This window comes from Chelonia mydas, chromosome 26 (assembly GCF_015237465.2).
Source record: "Chelonia mydas isolate rCheMyd1 chromosome 26, rCheMyd1.pri.v2, whole genome shotgun sequence".
In the NCBI taxonomy this organism is placed as follows: Eukaryota; Metazoa; Chordata; order Testudines; family Cheloniidae; genus Chelonia; species Chelonia mydas.
In genome coordinates this window covers 2,454,675-2,476,726 of record NC_057859.1, presented here as the reverse complement: position 1 = coordinate 2,476,726, position 22,052 = coordinate 2,454,675, and the positions used below count along the sequence as shown (strand labels likewise).

The window sequence follows — 22,052 nt, the reverse complement described above, 5'->3', positions numbered from 1 at the left end:
AAAAAAGAATCTATATGAAGAATTTCAACCTGCTCTAAAACGGACCCTGAGCAGAGCGTAAATCCAGCCTCCCCAACCTGAATGCAATGGAAAGGGGCCGTGGGAAGTCCATCCCATGGTAACCACCTCGTGAGGGCGGTTGGGGTGTTTGCTTGTTTCAGAGAGAGCACTTCATTGTCGATCGCTTTTTAAACCATCTTTTATTTTTATTTTGATAGTTTCCCTTTTAAATACACGCCAACATCTCATCAGTTTCATGAAAGTCCAGCCCTGAGCAGCAGATGTTTGAAAGCTCTATTCTGGCTAGAGAGCAGAGGGTTATTTTAGACGGACTCAAAGCGGGTGCCCACAGCTTTGGACTCTGTGAAGATATGTCTGGGCTGACCTCTTTGTAATGCAGCAAGCAGGATGCTGGTAATTACTCATAGGGCCTATTATCTGGAGTCTCTTTCACTACTTGACTCTTTGGCCTCATAAATGGTCCCCTGGTGGATTTATTTTTTGCTGGAGAAAACACAGCTGATAGCAGGAATGGTATCTTGGTTCTGGCCCTGGAGCACTCAGCCCAGATGCAGGCTGGGGAGGGGAGAGAATGGAGGGCAGCAGTCGAAGCGCAGCTAGAAAAGGACCTTGCTCATCAGCAGGTGGCCTTGCACAGGAGGTTCAGATGCTTGTGCGAAGTTAAGGAGCTCCTTCCTCCCCGGTGGTTAGAGCAAGGCACTGTTGGTCAAGACTCCGGGGTCCTTTTACCAGCTCAGTGGCTGGGGGTGTGGTCTAATTGCTGGAGTAATGGCAGTCAAGATTTCCGGCTTCTGTTACATACTGGTGTAAGAGCTCTGGACAAGTTCCTTCCCCTCCCTGCCTCAGTTTCCCCATCTGTCAAACAGGGTTTATAATAGCCACATTACTTTGCACCCCTCTGCAGAAAGGCAGAACGAGATAGACCTGAGCGGTCACTGTGCAGAGCAGGAGATGCAGCTCAGAGGGTTAATTGCATTGGTTGCGCTTGGCGCTGGGGTCTTTGAAGCCTCCGGTAAAAGGCGTTCCAGCTACTGCCTCCATTCCTCCCCTCGCCATTAAGGCTCTCTTGAGTATGAGGCATTCTGGAGCTGCAGCCTTCAGATTGCCACTTCAGAGCCCTGCTGGGTATCCTCCATCTCTGGATGGGCAGGGAGAGGTGGGAGAGTTTCTGTGGCTACAGAGAGCTCTGAAAGGCTCCTACCTTTGGACATGGTTAGCTCTTCAGACGGCTCAGCTGCACTGTCTTGATAGGCCTGGATGGCCAGACATCACCAGCAATGGGTCTGGGGTTGGAGAACATGGTGGCAGTCAGGGAGAGACGAGAGGCCCAGGGTTACCCTCTTGCACCAGCTGGAGTTCAGAAGAAGATCCAGAAGCCGCCTACATGTCCTTAGGAATAATCTGCCCAGCTAGCCAAGCTGCTACTCCCTGTTCATATTGAGAAGAAATACGGGGAGCTCCTGTGATGCTGTTGGGCCAGTCTGAGCTGGGCACAGTGGGAGATGTGGAGCAGGGAGCTCCTGTAATACTGCAGGATGGGTCTGAAACGGCCTTTTGAGCTCTCTGTCTGTGGTCTAGTTCTCTGAGGCGCCGTGGAGTGAGCGGCATCTAACACTTAGCAGGGTGCTATGATACAAGAAGCCTGGGTTTGCTCCTGGCTCGCTGTGAGCCTGAGCGAGTCCTTTCCGCTCTCTGTGCCTCCAATTTGCCATCTGTAACGGTTAAGGCCGCGTGTTTTGTCATGGCTCTGACGTTCGCGACCTATGCATGACTTCTAGGGTTGTTTATTTCATGGCACCTCGCCGTTCCCGGAGCCTGCTGAGCACGGCTGCCCCGGGAGCATTTGCCACCTGGGCCTGGTGTGCTGGAACGTGGCACTGTGACCTGGGGATCCGTTTCGGAGTTCGACACGACAAGTTTCTTATTAAACAGTTTTAATATTTTCCTGACGGAGAAGAGAGCAGGATGCTAGAAACGTGGGGCTTGCCGCTTTTGTATTCTCTTTGCCAGGGCTGGCTCCAGGACAGACAGCCAGCTCTTATGCTAACCCTGCCCGCCCTACGGGGGGGGGAGGGGAGGGTAGCGGTAGTGGTGTCATTGGAAATCCTGGCTTTGAGGTATAAAGTCCTAGATAGTGAGTGGGACCTCCCTGCACTGTGTTAGCAACCCAGCGGAGGTGCCTGAGCAGAAACCCCTCTGATGGAAGAGAGGGGATGCCTGGCAGAGTGTCCTGTGCCAGGTCTCTAAGCCTTTGGAGCTTGCTCCCCTCCCCCCTGGATCTGTAGCAGCCTGAGTTTGTTAAGCTTCAGGACATGGTCCTATACTGATTTTTCTCTCCCACCCCCATAAGGAGATGGGTGAGGGGCAGGGCTGGTAGCAGGCGGGGGTTTTGTTGCTGTCGGGCATCCTGGGGCCGCTTTGTTTGTGTGTGTGCTGTTAGAAGTTTGGCTAGTCCCTCCTAGCATTGGACCAGTGCTCCTGTATTGCAGAGCAACAAAACTCCGAGGAAATAGACACATGAACCTTTCTCAAGCCCCTCCGTGAGGCCCCTCCGTGAGGAGGTGCGGGGGAAATGCAGAATGTTATGGGCAATGACTGGGGAGAGACTAACTCAGCTCATTCTATTTAGCTGATCCAAGGGAAGGTAAAAAAGTGACTGGATCGTGGGCAGTAAGTACCTACGCAGGGAGAAGATTTCTGAGAGTAGAAGATTCTTTAACCTAGTGCACGCAGGCAGAATGAGATCGAGTGCATTAGAAAAACTGAGCCTAGAAATAAGGCACAAACATTTAGCAGTAAAGGCAGTTCTCCTTTGGGACAACGGACTGAGGGAACTGGTCCATTCTCAGTCACCTGGAGCGATGTCTCTCAGAACTACGCTTTAGTTCAGCCAGGAGTTGTGGGCTCGATGCAGGAATTTCTGGGCGAAATCCTCTGGTCTGTGATATGTGAGAGGTCAGGTCCCTTCTGGCCTTGATATCTGTGAATAAGGTGCTGTAGAGAGCCTGGCCCATTGAGAGGAAAACTTTGGGGAGAAGAAATGAAGATGGATGGTCTTTCAGGAAATAAAGTAGGGAAATGCCCTTGCAAAAGCTACCTGAAAGTAAGGATGATTCTGAAGGGGGATGCAGGATCTTCAGGATGCTATTTAAGAACAAGTACCTGGCACTGGACACTTCAGATGCAGTCACCATCCTGAGGAGCTTCCATTCCAGGGTGAAACCTCAAGCACCAGCTCCCGAGAGGGCAATGAATATATGCCAGCAAGGTGCAGCCACATGAAGGGAGATCGGGGAGATTGGGGGGGAGTGGGAGGATGCTGCAGGTGTAGAAAGACTAATGGAAAGGGAGCTGTTAGCAGGAGGATCTGGGGACTCCTGGGTCCCTCCAGCTGTGATGGGAGAGCAGGTTTGGATCAGGACTCACCCTGGTTGCCACTGCAAAGGGCTCATGGACTTTAGGGCCAGAAGGGAGCACGCTAGCCTGGCCTCTTTCATAGCACAGGCCAGAGAATTCCTCCATTGAGTCTCCCACCTGTTCTCCAGGTTCCCGGGCCGTGTGGCTGTGAGCACAAGCCCACCCACTCGCCTCACTCACTGTTCCACCACAGTTGGGCTGACTGGCTCCGAAGGAGCCATGTGTCCTAGTTTCTTGGGTGTGACCAGGACTCGCAGGGTCCTTTCACAACTGATTAAAATTGTGCTGTGGGCATGAGGCCCTGGGGGCTCTCCCCACCAAGGAGAAACCCTCCAAAGTAATTCTGAATAGCCGTGGGGCGGGGGGTCGCGCATGTGTGCGGAGGGGTGGGATCTCGCATCCCTTTTCCGGGCCATCAGGACTTGGATTCCTTGTGGTGGAGCCTGACTGCAGATCACACGGGAGGCTGATTTCATCTTGGCCCATGAGCTCCTTTCCTTTTAAGGAGGGGATTTTATGGTGTGGCAGAAAGTTGCATGGTCCCAGGGGTCAAGAGAACAAAGCAAGCTTCCCCTGCCAGATCTTGCACGCTTGAGACGGAGGAGACCTCTTGGCTGCTCTGCTCCTGCTGGCCCCACGCAAGAGACTGGAGGATCCCAGGCAGGAGAGCTGCGGGCTATGTGTTGGTGAAGGGGCAGCCATGTGATGTTCTTTGGGAGCTGGGAAGACATCCCATTGACTGCTTGAATGTCAGGAGCCAGATTCTGACCATATTTACACCAGTGTCAGTCAGTCAGCCACTCTGCTGAGGGCGTCCAGAGCTGCATAATTAAGGACAGAGTCTGCACCCCATCCCTCTTAGTATTAGTTTGCTAATTAAAAACCAGAGCTAATTAATATTTACTGTGCTGGCAGACGCTCCAGGGGCTCATGGAGGGGCTGTCTCTGCAGCAGAGTTAAAACCCGGGGGGCTCCCTGCTCTCTGGAACGTTTTAGCTTTGCAGGGAAATCTCCCTAGCATTAAGCTTTTCTCACAACAGTCTCGGACTGCTCTGGGTCAGCCAGGACAGGAGAATGGCAGGACCACTCCTCCCCTCCCCATGTATTTTGACCTGTTCGCTTAAGCCAAGACCACAGATGTGGGATGGCTTGTGTGTTTCATATATGTAGGCAGCACGCCAAGTGGGTTTTTATATACGACGTGTGTGCAAAGTGGAATATATTGAATAAATGTTGGTGTATCTACGTGCGTGGCGAGGTCTCCTGCCTGTCTGGGTTCTACGTTCCTTGGTTTCGTGGCTCGAGTCCCTCTGAGTCCAGGACGCAGTACGCGGCTTTCGCAGCCCCCTGCGGCCTGATTGGCAAGGTCTGGGAGGACATTACCTTCTGAAAGTTGCTTGAATTCTCTTGTCGGCGAGCTCTCACACCTCACCAATGCAGCGTTTGTCTCGGTGTGGCTGCCCTGCAGATGCAACCTCTTGCGGTGTCCCGTTCCTCACTGCTGTTTGTCTGAGGAAGTGCTGCGCCAGGGGGAAGAGGGTGGGGGTTTTATAATTGATGTTTTAAAAGATAGTCAAGGCCCTCTTTTAAAGAGCCCCTCGCCCCAAACCCTAGCTGGTTTATACTGCATACTCTGTGCTGCCCTCAGAGGGCTGTGTGTGTGGGAGAGGGGAATAATTACACCCTGGCTCTGCACAGCCCTGCTGTGGCCACACCTGGAGGGATGTGTATAGCTTAGGGAGGATGTGGTGGAACCACAGGAGGGGACAAGGGTCTGAGAGGAGACTGCGAACAGGAGGGTTTTGAGAGGGGAAACATAACCGCCGTCTGTGAACGCCTCCTGCGTAACAATCTGAATGGAGGGGAGCTGGGAAATGGATACAATTGCATCTAGGCGTTGCTATTAAGAACAGGGTCCTAACAGTTGGGTGCAGAACACAAGGCTCCTAAGAGGGGTGGTGAAGGCACCGTTCTAGCAGAGATTAGTGCACAGGTGTGGGTGGCGATGGTGTGGCAGGGCCCTGAGAAGTGCAGGGGCGTCAGTCTTGCTGAGCTATGCCATCACCGTGTTTCCTGCTCCGATTCAGCACCACTGGGTGCTGTTAGTAAACCAGGGTGTGAGCTTTCCGGACCTTCCTTGCTCCAAACCCCCTCCTCGGCACCTCGTGACAGTGCAGAGCACAGTACCAGCCTTGTGTTTCTGCCTTGCACAAGCTGGCGCTCACGAGCAGGGCTTGTGGGTAGCAAGGGGGGACCCTTCAAAGGGTCAGAGAAGCTCCCCGCAAGTTGTGAAGTTTCTCTGTGGCTCGTTGGCGTGAAAAATTGCATAGGGGATCCTGGGAGAACAGGCCACCTGGTGAGATGTCCGGTACTTGCTGTCTCTGGTTAGGCTGGTTATCGACGGGATTTGGAGGGTTATCCCTACCTTAGGAGCCCCTTGGATGTCCCAGAGCAGGCAAGGGGCTGGAAGTGGACACCTCCTAATGCCCTCTGGTGCTGCACAGACCTTTCAATCTGCTAAGGCAAACAAACAGGAGAAACAGGTACATGCATGCACCGGAGTGGGTATCCACCTACGAAAGCTCATGCTCCGACACGTCTGTTAGTCTATAAGGTGCCACACGACTCTTTGCCGCTTAAACAGGAGAAAGTGGATCCTTCATTTTCAACGCCTTTTGTTGGGAGATCTCGAGAGACTGCTGTTTGCTTTCCAGGGAAACCAGGCTTTTCACCAGGCTCCTTTCTTCTTTTCTCTCCCCATTTGTTCATTTAGTTCCCCACATACATCGGGTTTGTTTGTGCGCTCAGGGGGGCAAGCTCCCTGGCCTTTTGCCTCCGGAGACAGGCTCTGCTCAGGTGACAGAGGAAGAGGAGTTAGATTTATCAGCTTTGTCCCTAGCAGAGCCTAGTCCACAACACACAACCATGGAAGGACTGGGAGCGTCTGGGGCAGGGAGGGGGAATGGAAGTAGTGGGGTGGTGGGTCAGGGTTGAAATAACAAAGGGGCTGCAGGTCGGTTAGCATGAGAGTGACTGGGTAAGGGCAGGACTGGACTAGCGGGAAGTGCTGTAGGTGAGGACTGAGGTACCTCAGCAGAGCTGGGGGTGGAGCGGGGGGTGAGGCCCTGGTTTGAAATAGCAGGGGAGAATGCAGGTGAGGTTTGAGGAGCATCAGCACAGTTCAGTGGAGTGCTGGGGGGAGCCCAGGGGCTGCGGGTGGGGAGTGAGGTGTGATGGCATAGCTGAGGTTGCGGAGGGCAGGACCGGACTAGCAGCGGGGCTGCAGGTCTGAGTTGGAGAGCACCAGCAGAGGAAGTGCACTTGATAGCACTGTCTTGCTGTAGTTCTATGAGTTCCTTCCCTTTCATAGGCACTCCGCTCCCCCCAGGTCATTAAGAGCAATCGCTGGATGAGGAGAGTGGGGATTTTACCAGCTTGTAAGGGCAGTCCCACAGCAGTCAGAGGCTTGTGAGTCTCTGTTCGGTTGTGGCGCTCTGCAGACCACTGGCTGGGCTGGAATCTGCTCTGTGTTCCAGAGGGTACGTGATGGTCTGGGCAGGCCGAGGAACCTGCCCTCTGTGGGAGCCGATGCTTTCCTCAGGGCACGTTTCCTACGGACACATGGTGCTAGTTTGAAGGTGCTATTCGCCACCAGCCGCTGGGGCTCGTGGAAGTAGATGCAGACTGTGCCCTCCAGCTGGGATCCCTGGCAATCCCAAGTACATTTCCCCTGTGATTACATAGGATCCGCATGCTTGGGGTTCTGTGTATGAGCGTTTCTCCTTTCGGTTGCTCCTAGCACATTGGAAGCAAAATGCTATAGCTGAGAAATAACCAGACTCCCACTGGAAATACACGCTGTGACTGGGTGAGCTGCGTTGCCATGGGCCAGTCGGCGCAGGGCTGACCTGACATAGGAAGTTGTGACCCTTGCATGCATGTGTAATTCTGCACAAGGCTTCTTCTGCCTTGGTCCCTGCTTTAGAAGGAAACCTTCTTAGATCCTATTGTTAGGGACAGAAGGTGGGGTAAGGAGAGGGAACCCCCTCAGATAAGAATTGAGTTGGGTTGTGAAAGCAGCTGCTGTTGGAATTAAAATCTCCTGGAATAATCTAGGCCTAGGACCCTTGAGTCCTAGAGACACTTTTCTATGAGGCATAAGTGCAAACCATCAGCAGATGTTTGTCACAGTGGCTGGTTCTGGACAGGGGCCTGTCTTTTAATAAGTGGTCAGTTTCAAACCATTCCAATTGACGTTGCCTTTCGCTGAGCATTGCTGGAGTGTTTGCTCAGGGCTGGTCAGAGTTTGGGTTCATAGATCTTCTGCTGGGGGAGACAGACGCTTTGGCAGACAGGTGGGCAGGGGGAATCCTCAGGTGGTTAAAGCAGAGGAGCCAGACGCCAGGCTCTGCAGAGTCTTGGTCCCAGGCCAGGGTAGATGCCAGCTGCCTCTGCAGCTCAGCCTGCCGGAAAGGAGCTGCGCTAGCTGGAGCAAGGCCCCTTTTATAGCCGTGGGGTCTGCAGAGCTGGCTGTGCAGCGTGGGCACTTTGACAAAGGGCAGGGCTCAGCCCAGCGGGTTCGGCTAACTGGAGTCCAGTAAAACCAGAGCTTTCCCTGCATGTGCATATTTCTGCAGATGATTTTTTGCCTGGGGCCTCTCCAGAGCCGACACACCGGGGAGGAAATGGTGAGACGTGGCAGGCCTGGAATCCCAGCCTGCTGCGGTTTCTCAAGCCTTTGACTTGTGGAAGCAATTTGAAGGCTAGCAGGGCTGCTTGTCATTTCCTGTCCCCTCCTCCAGTGGGGTCCCAAGGCTCTTCGGACGCAGCAGTGCCCGGTGGCAGCCCCTCATTAACACAGGATACTGCCCAGCATCTCACTCAGGCCAGCCGCTCCCTAATTGCTTACAAAAGGGAAAGGGGTGGGGGGAAGGGGAAGAGTGAGCGGGGGGGTGATGGGCATTGCTGTGGGGTGGGGCAGCTTCTAATTGACTGGGTTAGAAGCAGAAAGCTGGCACTGCTCCCATCCTGAGTGATGGCCCCCGGAGGTCTCCTGGCTCCAGCCCCTCGGAGTCCACCGTATGATGTTTGCATTTGGAAACCCTGAGATTCTCCTTCCCTGACCCTATTTGGGTCTCCTTGTGCTTCAGGGGCTGCTTGTACCCTTGGCAGAGGGGTTTAAATGTATTCATAATTCAGGGTGGCCACTCCAAAGGGAGAGAGAGTCAACTGCAGGGAAACGTCCATGCGCTTAGAAGCTGAGAGCTACAGGGGCTGCTAGAGAAATGCCCAGAGGCTGGCCATGGAGCAGAAAGTCTGACCCGGGAAGGCGGTGACACCACAGGCCAGCGTGGGTGGGTGTGTCTGTGTATGAATTGTAATTTGTATTGCAGTAGAGCCTAGAGGCCCCAACCAGGGATTGGGGTCTTATTGTGCTAGGCGCTGTACGAACATATAACGGAACGATGCTCCCTGCCCCAAAAAGCTTCCAATCTAAGTACTTGGTGAGAGGTAACTAAAGCTGCAACAGATGGGGTGGAGCACCAGGTAAGAGGGAGACAATTGTGATTGGTATAGCAAGCAGTAGTCAAAGCACACATGCGTACACATGTAAGAACGGCCATACTGGGTCAGACCAATGGTCCATCTAGCCCAGTATCCTGTCTTCCGACAGTGGCCAATGCAGGTGCTTCAGAGGGAATGAACAGAACAGGGAATCATCAAGTGATCCATCCCGTCGTCCAGTTCCAGCTTTTGCTGTTCAGAGGCTAGGGACACCCAGAGCATGGGGTTGTGTCCCTGGCCATCTTGGCGAATAGCCATTGATGGGCCTATCCTCCAGGAATTTATCTAATTCTTTTTTGGCCTTCACAACATCCCCTAGCAGTGAGTTCGACAGGTCGATGAAGAACTTCCTTATGTTTGTTTTAAACCTGCTGCTTATTAATTTCACTAGGTGACCCCTGGTTCTCATGTTATACGAAGGAGTAAATAACACTTCCTATTCACTTTCTCTATACCATTCGTGATTTTATAGCTTGTTGTTGACATCCTTTCGTCTGCAAGAGACGGTGGGAATTGCAGCCTATGACGTAGATGGTTTGCAATGTCTCATGTGACTGAATAGACCAATCTGAGATTTGCGTGATCTTTGCCAGTTATTACAAATGTATGTTTCTTGGTTGGGAGCTGCTTGCTTCCTATGGGCTCTTTTCTCTTCAAGCTGTAGGAGCCAGCTCCTGTCACGGACTTTGATGCCCTGATGGAGACAATGGCACCAGTTGTTACAATCACTTTCCAAGATTTCCCATCAGTCAGGATCAATTCCAAATTCCTTCATATCTCGCTTGCCTGTGTCTATCTAGTGAAGCTTGGGACGTCCTGTTGTTCTTGTTCCCTCTGAGAGCTCCCCGTATAGCATGTCCTTGGGTATGCATCCGTCTTCCAACCTACTCAGATCACATCTCCCCGTAGCCATCTTTTTTCCAAGCCGGACAGTCCCAAACTTTTCAATCTCTCCTCATAGGGAAGCTGTTCCATCCCCTTCATCATTTTTGTTGCCCTTCTCTGTACTTTTTCAGATTCTAATAAATCTTTTTTGAGACAGGACGCCCAGAACTGCATGCCGTATTCAAGGTCTGGGCGTACCATGGGTTTATATAGTGGAAGTATGCTACTTACTGTCTTATTGTCTATCCCTTTCCTGATGGTTCCTAACATTCTGTTCGCTTTTTCAACTGCCTCCTCACATTGACTGGATGTTTTCCAAGAACCATCCACAATGACTCCAAGATCTCTTTCTTGAGTGGTAACAGCTTATTTAGACCCCATCATTTTGTATGTATAGCTGAGATTGTTTTCCAACATGTATTATGTTGCATTTATCAACGTGGAATTTCGTCTGCCATTTTGTTGCCCGGTCACCCAGTTTTGTGACATCCTTTTGTCGCCCTTCAGGGTTAGCTTCGGACTTAACTATCTTGAGTAATTTTGTATTGTGTGCAAATTTTGCCCTCTCACTGTTTACCCCCTTTTCAGATAATTTATGAATATGTTGAACTGCACAGGTCCCAGGACAGATCCCTGGGGGACCCTACTATTTACCTCTCTCCACTGTGAAAGCTGACCATTTATTTCTACCCTTTGTTCCCTGTTTTAACCAGTCCCTGATCCATGAGCGGTCCTTCCCTCTGATCCCATGACAGCTTACTTTGCTGAAGAGCTGTTGGGGAGGAGCCTTGTCAAAGGCTTTCTGAAAGTCCAAGTACACTATATCCACTGGATCACTCTTGTCCACATGTTTGTTGACCCCCTCACATGCTCATGTAGGGGGGGAGTGTGTATATGTCCATATGTATATATGCCTTTCTGGTTGGTTCTGAAATGTTCCCCTCTGTATTTATTTTTCATTTATTTGTTAAGAGGCCTTGCTGGCCAGAAGATGGACTGGTGGGAAGAGAGGAGTTGGGCCCCGAGAGGCCTTGCTAGTTCCTGACAAACCTCTGCCTAGTAAATGGGCTGGAGAAACCCAAACAAAATCTGGAGACATCCACGTACATGCTGGGTTTTCTTAGGGGGAACTAATGGGGCCTTTGCCCTGGTCTCTGCCTCCGGCACACACACAGCAGCCATTCAGCCAAGCTGGAGAAACAGCCTTTATATAAACAGCACCGACTTCAAACATCAATAAGCTCCCTTCCCCCCCCCCCCCCCACGCCTTTGGTAACTGAGCCTCTCCAGGGTGCCTTCCCAATCCACAGTGAAGTATTTTTTCCCTTTGCTGTTAAAGCGTGTGTGCTCACACGCAGACCAGCTCACTGGGAAAGTACATAGCTTCGTCTTCTGTGTTTCTTTCGTGCGTGGTGGAAACCCTCTAGGCCCGTTACTGATTGCATGTCCGATCCCTGTATTTCTGACAGGCATAGAGCTGCCTTTTAGGAACACAGTCGTCTGCTGTGCCGACACCAGATGCTTCAGAGGAAGAAACCCTGCAGTCTCACTGATGGGAAAACCTGCCCCAGAGAAGTTTCCTCCTAACCCTCATTAGTCCGCGTAGAGCGTGCCTTGTAGCAGGAGGGTTTGTAGCCCTTCCCAGGTTCCTGTTTGTTTTATACGTATTATAATATCACTGAAAAAAGAAAAGGAGTACTTGTGGCACCTTAGAGACTAACCAGTTTATTTGAGCATGAGCTTTCGTGAGCTACAGCTCACTTCATCCGATGAAGTGAGCTGTAGCTCACGAAAGCTCATGCTCAAATAAACTGGTTAGTCTCTAAGGTGCCACAAGTACTCCTTTTCTTTTTACGAATACAGACTAACACGGCTGTTACTCTGAAACCTATAATATCACTGGATATTCTGTTATTCGTATAATGTCTAGTCCCATTTTGAAGCCTGCTAAATTCAGTCTCCATGGCATCCTGTGGCAGTGAGCTCCACAGGATAGCTCTGTGCCTTCTGTAAATGTATTCCTTTTATCATGTTTCAATCTGCTGCCTTTCTGTACCATTGACTGCCCCTCATTCCTGTGTTATGAGACAGGGTAAAGAGGAGTTCCCTGGTTGCTTTCCCTCTGTGAGCATCTCCCTGCCATCTGTGTTCCTAGTCCCACCCTCCCTCACAGCACTTCTTAAATAAGGCTTCCTTTTAGCTCAAATTAGCGTGGCTCCCCCTCTCCCCAGAATCCCTCGTCTGTCCTCACAAGCCTATGACTGCTGTGGAACTGTCCTTACAGCAAGAGCAGGCCCTTCTCTGCGTGTATCAGCAGAGAGACTCAAAGCGCTTTATGAGCAATAAATGAACTGAACATAAACAACCCTGGGAGGCTGGGGCCCGATCCTAATGAGGGGTGCTGAACGCTCTCCTTTCCAGGCACTCGGCACTTTAAGGGCTTGGCCCACAGGTGAACGTTATCTCTAGGTTGCAGATGGGCAAACTGAGGCACAGAGCGGTGAAGTGACTTGCCCAGAACCATGTAACGAGTGTGTGGCAGAGCTCGGCGTAGACCCCAGGAGCCCTAACTCCCAGCCCCACTGGAGAGCCCTGGGATGGGCAGGCACCGGGGCGGGGCGGAACCTGGGCTCTACGCTGGAGCATGTTTCTGGGAGCCTAGTGGCATGGGGTGGAAGGCAGGGAGGAGCCAGGCGCGTTCCAGGAGGGGACCCTCTGAAAGGAGGGAACCGCGATGAAAAACAACCCCATTCTGCTCTTCCCATCTCCCCAGCTTTGGCATGTGGTCAGAGGAAGGAGGGGAAAGGGGCTATAGCTCTGTTACCCCGGTGACAGGAGAGTGGCGTTTCTAGCCCACCGAGGCTCTGTATGCTCCCATTATCCACTCCCCCAGCAATAACCCTGACCCTGCCTGCTGCTGCCCTGCAGTGCTTTTCCTAAACAGCTAATTGTCCCCCACTTCCTCTGCTGCCCTCCACCTCCTCGACCAGGCAGAGCAGGTCCTGCCCCGGCTGTCTCAGCTGCTTGGAAGCCAGCGACCTTATTCAGGGTCGCATGGGATCGGAGTTGGATTCCCAGCATGCATTCTCCATGGTTCTGGGTGCCACAGACCTGCTGTGTGAGGGGAGTGAGCCGGGGGAGTTGCTTAAATCTTTCTGGGTTCTGTTTTGCGGGGTGAGGACATCCACCACTGGAGTGGGAGGGTGAACTCGTTCAAGCCCTTTAGGCACTCGGGTCAGCTCGAGATACTACCGTTAGCCAGTCAGTTTGGCTGCCTCATGCCTGCGTGTGACCGTAACGGAATACATTGGTCTGTTTTATTAGCCCCTCCTCAAAGACAGCTGTCAGTCTGCTAGCTCTGGCCCCCATTTGGCGCTGCAGAGAGTCGTGCCTCCCCATGGCACGCAGACATCTCTGTGTGGTGCACACCTGGCTGCTGCTGGAGGCAGGGACTCTGTTATGGGAGGCTGATGAATCGTGAAGGATTGTGAGCTCCTTGGGTTGCTGTGTGAAGCATGTAGTGAGCTGAGAAATGCCCACGGCTTTCTTGTGTGGCCAAGGCCTGAGCTGGTCTGCTCCTGGCCGCGTTCCACATGACAGCTGGGGCAGGAGTTGATGTACAGGAAAAATTAGGTAGGCATCATTGCGGGTAGCCAGTGAGGCTTCTCCAGGACTGAGGCTGGAATGGAGCCTGGGGAGCTGGGAGCAGCCTGGCCGGTGTAGAGCTGATGCAGATCCCCACTGATCTGCATGAGCACCCCAAAAACGAGCAGCCCTCCAGTAGTTCCAAGCGAGGCATTTTTTCCCCCTTGCTGTACAGAAGAAATGTCAAATTATTTTGCCTACCTTCTCGAGCAAGTGCAAGACTTGGCTGAAGAATCCCTTCCCGGCTCCCTCCCAAATACAGGCAACCTTTATACTGCGTCAGGTGCAAGCTGTTTGTCTCCAAGCAGCGAGATGTTTGTTTACCTTTGTGCTGGGGAACATCCTCCCACTTCCCATGTGTCAAACGTCTTCCCCGCTCCCTTTAACCCCTCCTGCGCTGGCCTCCCACCCAAGGGCACTTCCTTGCTTTCCCTGCTCCCAAATGGGTATCCCGTGTTTCTTGTTTGGCCAAGCATCAGCCCTCTAGGAACAGGACTTGAACTCTGCGTGTTTTTAGCGCACTAGGTGCAGTATTTGCTGTTAGTTTGTGTCCCATGTGTGCTCCGGGCTTCGCAGAAAGCACGGAAAGCATTGTCCTGGCCCGAGAGCGCTTAGACAGGGTCTGTGCTAGGCAGCAGGGAGCGCCCAGGGCATGAACAGGATTGCAGGGTGACTCCAGTTTGGCATGTGCATGCGTTGGCTTGCTGTTTGGCGATTTCTGTATTGAAGCGGGTTCTCCTGGGGTATTTGGGTGGCCTGCTCCATGATGTGATCTATGTCTCTGGTGGAGTGTCCTTGTCTGATGAAGACGGTTTTATGTGTGATAAGGTGTGTATCCCAGACTTTCTCCTTGGAGCCTGTTCTGGGGTCTCTGAGTGCCTGGCTGTAGATAACCGATTTCTTGGTGTGTTTGGGGGTTACTGGATCTGTGGAGGTAGGTGTGGTGATCTGTGGGTTTCTTGTATATAGTTGTGTGCAGCACCCTTGCTGACGGTGGTGTCTAGGAAGTTGATGCTAGTGTCACCTAATTGTTGATGCTGGTTGTCACCTACCACCCCACACTGGAACCCAAACGGGGTATCCTCTGTTAGACCTGACCAGCTGCGTGTATCCCACCGGCCTTCAGGGCTGGCTGGCTGGTGTGCCAGAGCAGGCCCAGTTAATGGTGTGAGACCTGACACGCTCCATGCCTGCTGCCCCTCCCAGCCATCAGCCCCCTCTGGTTTTATAGGGATAGGTTTCCCCCTCTGATGGGCTGCAGATGTCTCAAGCAGCAGCAGGCGAGTCAGGGCTCTGAGAGCAGATGCCCGTCTGCATGGGGGGCCTGTGATACCATGCCAGAGAGCCTTTGCCAGAGGGGCAGGGCAGGCCTGTGAGCAGCCTGGGGAGGGCGAAGTGGGGAACACTGCACAGGCCCCCACGTGTGGCGTCCGGCTCAGCAGCTTGTTTCTCGCGGCTTTCCTGTGGGGCAGCCCAGCTTCTCCTTGCTGCGGTGCTGGGGCCAGCTGGGAGCGTCCATCTCCCAGACTGTTCCCCTAGCCACGCTCCTTGCTTGATTCCTAATTGCAGCCGTCTCACCCGGAAGGAAAGTTCCACCTCCTGGACGGTCCGTGGTGGCAGGTCGTGGCTTGAGGCCTCACTATGGGGCTAACAGGGCTGAAGTGTCCCCCTCAGACACTGTAGAGCCATGGTTCTCACCCAGGGGGCACGTGTACCCCTGGGGGTACGCAGAGCTCTTCCAGGGGGTCCATCAGCTCAGCTAGGTATTTGCCTAGTTTTATAACAGGAGACATAGAAAGCACTGGGAAAGTCAGGACAAGCTAAAATTTCATACAGACAATGACTGGTTTATATGGCTCTGTATACTATACACTGCAATGTAAGGACAATAGTTATATTCCAGTCTATTTATTTTGTAATTATACGGTAAAAAGGAGAAAGTCAGCAATTGTTCAGTAATAGTGAGCTGGGACACCTTTGTCGTTTTATGTCTGATTTTGTAGGCAAGTCGTTTTTAAGGGAGGTCAAAGTTGGGGGTAGGCAGGACAAATCAGATTCCTAAAAGGTTGCAGCAGTCTGGAAAGGTTGAGAGCCACAGCTATAGAGCCTCCCCTCTGGGCAGCTTCTGGCCGCTGGGATAGGCAACTCGACTGATGAGGTGGGAGATCCAGAGTTTTCACTGGGGGAAGTTCCTTAACCGCCCCTCTCTCCCAACCTGTCATTCCCAGGAGAGCTTGCGACAGAGAGACTTTTCCTCCTGCAGCTTCCTTTCCTTACTGTTGCCTGCTGCAGAGAACAGGGCTGCAAACACCTCGTGCAGCAGCCGCCATCACTGTGCAAAGCCTGAGTTGATCAAGCCATCAGCCCCAACAACTGCTCAGGGTCTCCCTGTTCTCTCTGCTCCGTGCATGTGGGGGGTTCAGGTCCTGCTGGCTTGTGTCTGTCTGTGGTTTCCCAGCTAAGACTCTCTCCTTTCTCTCGCCCTGCCCCGCTCTCCAATTCCCTCCTGCGGAACAGAGATCTGCGCATTAGAAAACACCAGCCCTGTTTCCCTTCCTCCCCAGGGGCTGGTGCAGAGCTGCTGCCTCGGGCCTCTTCTCCAGGCCACTCTGAAAGGTCCCAGCTGATGACATTCTGCTGCTTCCCCTGGAGAGGCCTCTTCGTAGTTATAGGGCTTGCCACACAGAGGAACTGTCTGATTGTGGTGGGTGGAAATCTCGCCCCCATGGGTCTCTTGAAAGGGCGAAGGAGACTGGAGCAGCTGGCGAGGGGAGGGCACCCTCAGTGCTGAGGCAGTTAAAAGCACAGTGGCTGACTGCTGGCTCTTTTGGCAGAAGGCTGCATCTCTAAGTGCTAATTGCCTCGAAAGAGCGTTAATGAGCTGCTACCTGAATTGGTGGGTGCGTGTTCCTTTCCCCTCCTCTCCTTTCACCCAGGCTGGCTTCCGCTCCTCAGCCTGAGCAGGACCGAGGGCCCCCTTTGTGGTCAGCTAAACTGTTTACTTTGGGATAAAGAGTCGGAGTGGAGCGGCTTGAAAGGCTCTGCCCCAGGGAGCTGCTGGAACCCTGACTCGGAGCCCCGCTCAGGGGCGCGCTGAGGGGACAAAGCCGTTACCGCCAAGTGGCTCCCCAACCTGCAGAATGGCTTTCTGAGCCTTGCGGCCCCCAGGCAGGGAGACAGAGCCAGGGCTGGTATGGGAGCGAGGGAAGCGGGGAGGGGAACAGCTGAGTCCGAGAGCCGTTCCAAGTCTAGCAGCGGCCTGTCAGGAGTGCGAGACACGTAATCTCCAAATTGTGGGGCATTTCTGAACCGCGTCCAAGGCTGATCCCGACTTGGGCAGCCTCAGGGCCCTAACCTGTTTCATGGCCCCTTCTACGCTACTTGCTGAAGCGATGTTGTAATTCTCGTAGCAATGGCAGCCAATGGGATGGCTGTGACGACGGTGCCCATCCCATGTCAGGTCCTTAGAGTGTCGAGACCGTGGAGGGATTTGTGGGTTCTGAGGGCTGCCAGCAGGGTTGGGGACGAAGGCAGGAAAGTAGGCGAGTAAGGAGGGAGCGGGAGTCTCATGACCAGCCCAGCCGGTGGCAGCCCCTCCAGCCGGCGGCGTGTTCCCTTGTCTCCAGGAGCGGCTTGCGGTGGAGGATGCTCATACACTTGGACAGTCCCAAGCGTTGGTTTCCTCTGTTGTTTAATGAGAAGTGTGTGACATGTGGACTTGGCAGGCTCCCGAGCCCAGTGCCCCTTCCCTGCAAGCTCAGGGGACCCCTCGGCCTCCTCCCGACACAGCCGGGCTGCTGCCTCTTGCTCCAGAACACACTGAGGCCCCCATGTCTTCTGTTCAGCCCTGGGCTCCTCTCACGCCAGGGCTCCAATTGCCTTCTCGCTGGCCCCTTTGGGTCCCACCTCACTGCCTCTGACCCTGCCAGGCCGCAGCTGCTAAGGCCCCCTTCTCGCCCGCCCAACGGCCCTCGCCACATTCCCACTGGCCCCAGGTGTGCGCCTCCGCCTGGCCGTCCAGACCCTGCTTCCTATCCTGTGCTCCCCCCCTACACCTGTCAGGTAGGGGTCTCCCAGGGGTTGTCAGATGCCATTTCCTATCCCACCCCGACCCACGCTTTACGCTGCCGGCGGGGCCAGCGTCTCCACCCCGTGTGTCTCCTCCTTCCACTCCCACCTTCGCCCCCTTCCGCACTGCTCCCGTAAGTGGGACAGCCCCCTGGTCCCAGCACACCAGCCCCCCTTCCCCATTCAACCCCCTCAGAAAGAGCTGCTGCTTCCCTGCCCCGCCGCCTTGCCGGGAGGGAGGCAGAGTCTGAATCCCTCTTCGTGCCACTGGCTCACCCCACTGCCTCTCCTCGCCCCACACTAGCTCGCTCTGGCTGTCTCATCACACGCAGCGCTCCTACCCCCCTGCCCCCCCCTTCCCTCAGACTCCTGTCTCCCTGCACAATGGCACTGTCGCCGTTTTGAGGAGCTGGGGCGGTGCTGAGGAGAGCCGCTAACGGGCCGTAACTATTCGTATAGGACTGTGCGATACAGGAGGTCAGACTAGATGATGGAATGGTCCCTTCTGGCTGTGAACGTGACAAAGCTGTGACGTCTCAGCACGTACGTTGTGGTATCTCCAGTTTTGTTCCCCCGCATCTGGCTGTGGCTAACGAAGCTGCCCCCTCCGGACCACACACCCAGCCCCAGCCGGTCGTTCAGGCACTTGCTGCTGCTTTACCTCAGGTTGAATAACCCCCCTCTCTCCCTTTCTTTTCCCCCCACAGGCTTTTGAGTAACAACAAGATAACGGCGCTGAAGAATGGCTCTTTCTTCGGACTGCGTGCTCTCGAGAAGCTGTAAGTGCCAGGCGGGCCATTGTGAGCTCTGGGCTCCTAATGAGGGATTGGGAAATTAGTGACCAAAGCAGAGCAAAAATTAAATGGGCGTGGAGGGGGGAAGGGAGATTTTTTTTTGCTGCTATGAAGGGAAATGGGGGAGGGGGAATGGCTTGGTGTTGGAGGGGTTTTGGTAAAGAAATGAAATACACAGCCCAGTGTAACCTGCTTTTCATTGTTGCTATAAATATGGGGAAAATGGCACTTAGAACTCCACAGCACTGGCTGATGGGAGCATGGGGGAGCAGCTGATGTGTGTCAACAGGTGAGGCATTCGGCCTGTGTCTTCCTCTACGTGAAAATGAGTGCGTCTGAGCTTGCCGTGCTATCCCTGTCTTGTTCGGTGTCTAAAATCACTTTGCCCAGGATGGCTGTGGGGATGATTGGCCGAAGGGCAGAGTCTTTCCTCTCTAGGGTGTTGGTTAAAGCCCAACCTGTAGACCAAAAATGATCCCCCTATCCCCACGGTGGTGGGCTGTGTGATGCAAGTTGGGAGGGTCTGAGTCCAATTCCAAGCAGGCCAGCATTCGCCCTGCAAACACTAGCACCACAATTGGCTCACACTGCCCCTCGCTCGCAGCCTCAGCAAAGAGGCCAAGGAGATGGGGTGTCCCGCTGTCCTCGACGGGAGGTCTCGCCAGGACAGGTGTGAGGAACATCGGCTGAACTTTTCCAAAGTGTCTAGAGGGTTTTGGCACCCACCTTGAAGGGGCCTGATTTTCAGAGGCTGGATGCTCAGCGCTTACTGAGAATCAGATTCCCTGAAGACTTCTCAAGTTGGGTGCCCAAGGTCACCAAAGGGTGTGCATGTGTGAGGGAGACAGGAAGGAGTGAGGAAGTTTGTGTTGCTTCTTGGCTGTCGGGCTCTCACCTTCAACCAGCCCAAAATCCCCATGCTCTTACTCAGGACTCCCCCCGGCAGTGTTTGCAGCCCTGCCCTGGGATGTGGAAAATGAACAGTTCGGGTGGAGAATGCAGCCGCTCTGGCGCAGCATGGAGGGTGTCAGAAGAAAGAAATGGTCTCGGGGAGTGAAGGGAGAGGTTCTCTCGGGGACTCCAGGAAATGAGTTCCACTTCAGAAGCTCATTGGAAAGCCACGTTTGGGCTGGAAGCGTCTGAGGGGGCATTGATTTGTGGGGTCCCATATGAAAAGCGACATTGTCCCTCGAACAAAGTCAACGTTCTTATCTCTCTGTGAAAGGCATCTCTCTGGTGGGAGCCTTTAATAAGGGGAGATTTATGGCCCCCATATGGATTTGATCTGTAGGTCTGTAGGAGAGGGGTCCGCACACTGAGGGGGTTTTGTTCCTAGACGCTGCCTTTCTGAGGGACTCCTGCATTCCAGCCATGAATCGGGGTCTCTGGCTTGATGTATTGAGTGACACTGTAAGTGGAGCCTGTGTGCCATGTCCCGGGAGGGAGCTGAGGTTCCCCAGCGGGCTCTGACGAGACAGTAGCTGGTGGAGCTAGACCACAGCGGGGCTGTAAATGGCTGTCCCGCGGATGAGGATCTGCGCCGTGCTCCCCAAGACCTGGACTGAATGCTCTCTGGGGGGGGGATGATGGAGATAAAGATGTTGTGTCTCCATCCCTGCTGGGAAGCTGGGCTGCAGCGCCTCTAAAAGGGGAAACAACAAAGCTTGAGTCATCCAATCCCTCGTCCGGAGGAGAAAAGCACTTAGTGATGTCAGGGCCCTCTTTTTACATTCATGTTACTGTGGGACCGGCTCCCCTTGCAGCTCCTTGCCAGGAGAGTGTTCGCGATCCCACAGCACAGGTATGAAAACAGGGCTTTGCCACGCCATGCGTGGCCAGTGTTTTTCTTCGCTCTTACTGCAGTGAGTTTGTTGGCTGTCACTCCCCGCCCCAGAGGAGGTTGCATTTCTCTAAGGTGTGAGGTCCTGTGGGAATGAAATGCACTACAGGGGTATGCCTGACGTGCTCTCTGGCCAGTCCAGAGTTCTCTGGTGTAAGGGTGGGTGTGTATAACGTATATGGAGGAGGGTTCTGCTGTCACTTGGGGAATCAGCAGTAGGAGCAGTTCGACTGATACGAAAGGTGACGGTGATGCGCCCTTGCTGCTTTTGTCCAAGGAGCTCTGTGATCTACAGACGGTCACTAGCCCCATTGCCAAGCCAGCATTCTCACTGCTGTTTTACGGATGGGGAAATTGTGGCAGGCTAGGCTAAGCAACTTGCCCCTGCTCTAAGCCACCAGGCCCACGTACCTTCCCAGCGCCGGTCGCAGCACAGCGAGGAATTGGTTCTGTCTGTAAGACCGAGGCATTCCCTAGCTTCTGTGCAAATGCGTAATGGAGAGCAAGGAGGGGTAACTAAACAGTGCCCGGACTGTGGCAGTGGGACTGGGGAGGTGGGGTCTGGGCTCTGGCAAATGTCTCTTGCTGGGCAATGTAGGTTATTTGGCTTAAAAACAAAGCCCTGAACCAGGTGTCAATTCCTGCAACCCCTCCCCTAACCCCCACATGGCACACCTGCTGTCCCTGCCTCCTGGACTTTCTGCCGGACACCCATCCACCCTGCTAGCTTCTAAAAGAAAAGCTTCTGCAAGGCCTGGTTTGGGTCTGCTCTTTCTGCAAGCTGAACAAAGCCGTGCAGGTAGCAGAGCTGTGTCCTGGGGGTGGCGAGAAGAGCGGGCATGTGGAGGAGGAAAGCGGGAGAGGCCATAGAAGAGAGCTCTACTGTACTGTGTCAGGCCCGAGTGACATGCATTGAGTCCCTGCGCAGCTGGCGGGGAGCGCACACAAATACCCCATTCACGCTGGGCTTCCGAGTCCCCTCTGCAGCACTCACCAAGGCTGCTAATGACTTGCCGGCTGGGAGGGAGGCGTGTGGCTGTCTTAAAGCTTCATAGCCACGCAGGGAACTGGGGCCGTGAGAGCGCTTGTCTGGGGGTCGCGCGGCCGAGTGCAAAGAGGTGCCGAGCAGCACCCATGGTCTCCGCTGACTTCGGGGGGAGGCTGGGAGAGTGAGCGCTCAGCGTGTCAGGTCACTTGTACTGAGGGGCCGCGGGAAGGACTGAGGTGCCCGATTTTAGGCTTCTGAATTGGAAAACTGTCTGTGTGGCCCCATTTCTCCTCCGGTCTGGGCGTACTGATAGCCACCTGCCTTGACAAAGTGCTCCGAGCTACGCGGGCAATAGGCAGGCTCTAAGTGGGGCTATTTCCCTTCGGCACACCTGGCCCTGCGGGTGTCTGTGACTCCATCGACCGGGCTGTCGAGGAAAAGGGCTGAACAGACCCCTGTAAGTGCCGGGTCCCACGTTCCAGTGCTGGGTGAAAGGGAGTGTCCGGCATGGTCCGAAGGTTGCCTGAGCAGCATCCCAGAGACGCTAGGCGATGGAAGAGGCTGGGAGAGGCAGGGTGTGTTCTGCTAATGGAGAGTGAGGGGCTATAAGGGTGGGGCTGAGAACACTGCGGGGGGGGGATTCAGGAGGAAGTGGGGGAGAAGGCTCACGCTCCCTGCAGCCAGTGAAGCAGCTGGTATGGTTCGCATTCACAGGGGCCACTGAACAGTGGGTCTGGTGAAGAGAGCGTCCCCATAGTGGAGGTGAAGTGGCATGGCCCAGCAGGCTTGGGAGCTCTGCTCTGGTGCTGCTGGTTACTCCCCGTGGAGA

General features: G+C 54.0%; 1 protein-coding gene across 3 annotated transcripts in view; it reads left to right on the top strand.

Moving 5' to 3' along the window:
- The window catches only part of ADGRA2 (adhesion G protein-coupled receptor A2), a 103,259-nt gene that overhangs the window by 25,638 nt on the left and 55,569 nt on the right, over positions 1-22,052 (top strand). For all 3 annotated transcript variants that reach the window (XM_043536190.1, XM_043536189.1, XM_037886547.2), the window contains exon 2: positions 18,309-18,380. In XM_043536190.1, the coding sequence (XP_043392125.1) occupies positions 18,309-18,380 (72 nt within the window). The remainder of the gene's footprint in view (positions 1-18,308; positions 18,381-22,052) is intronic.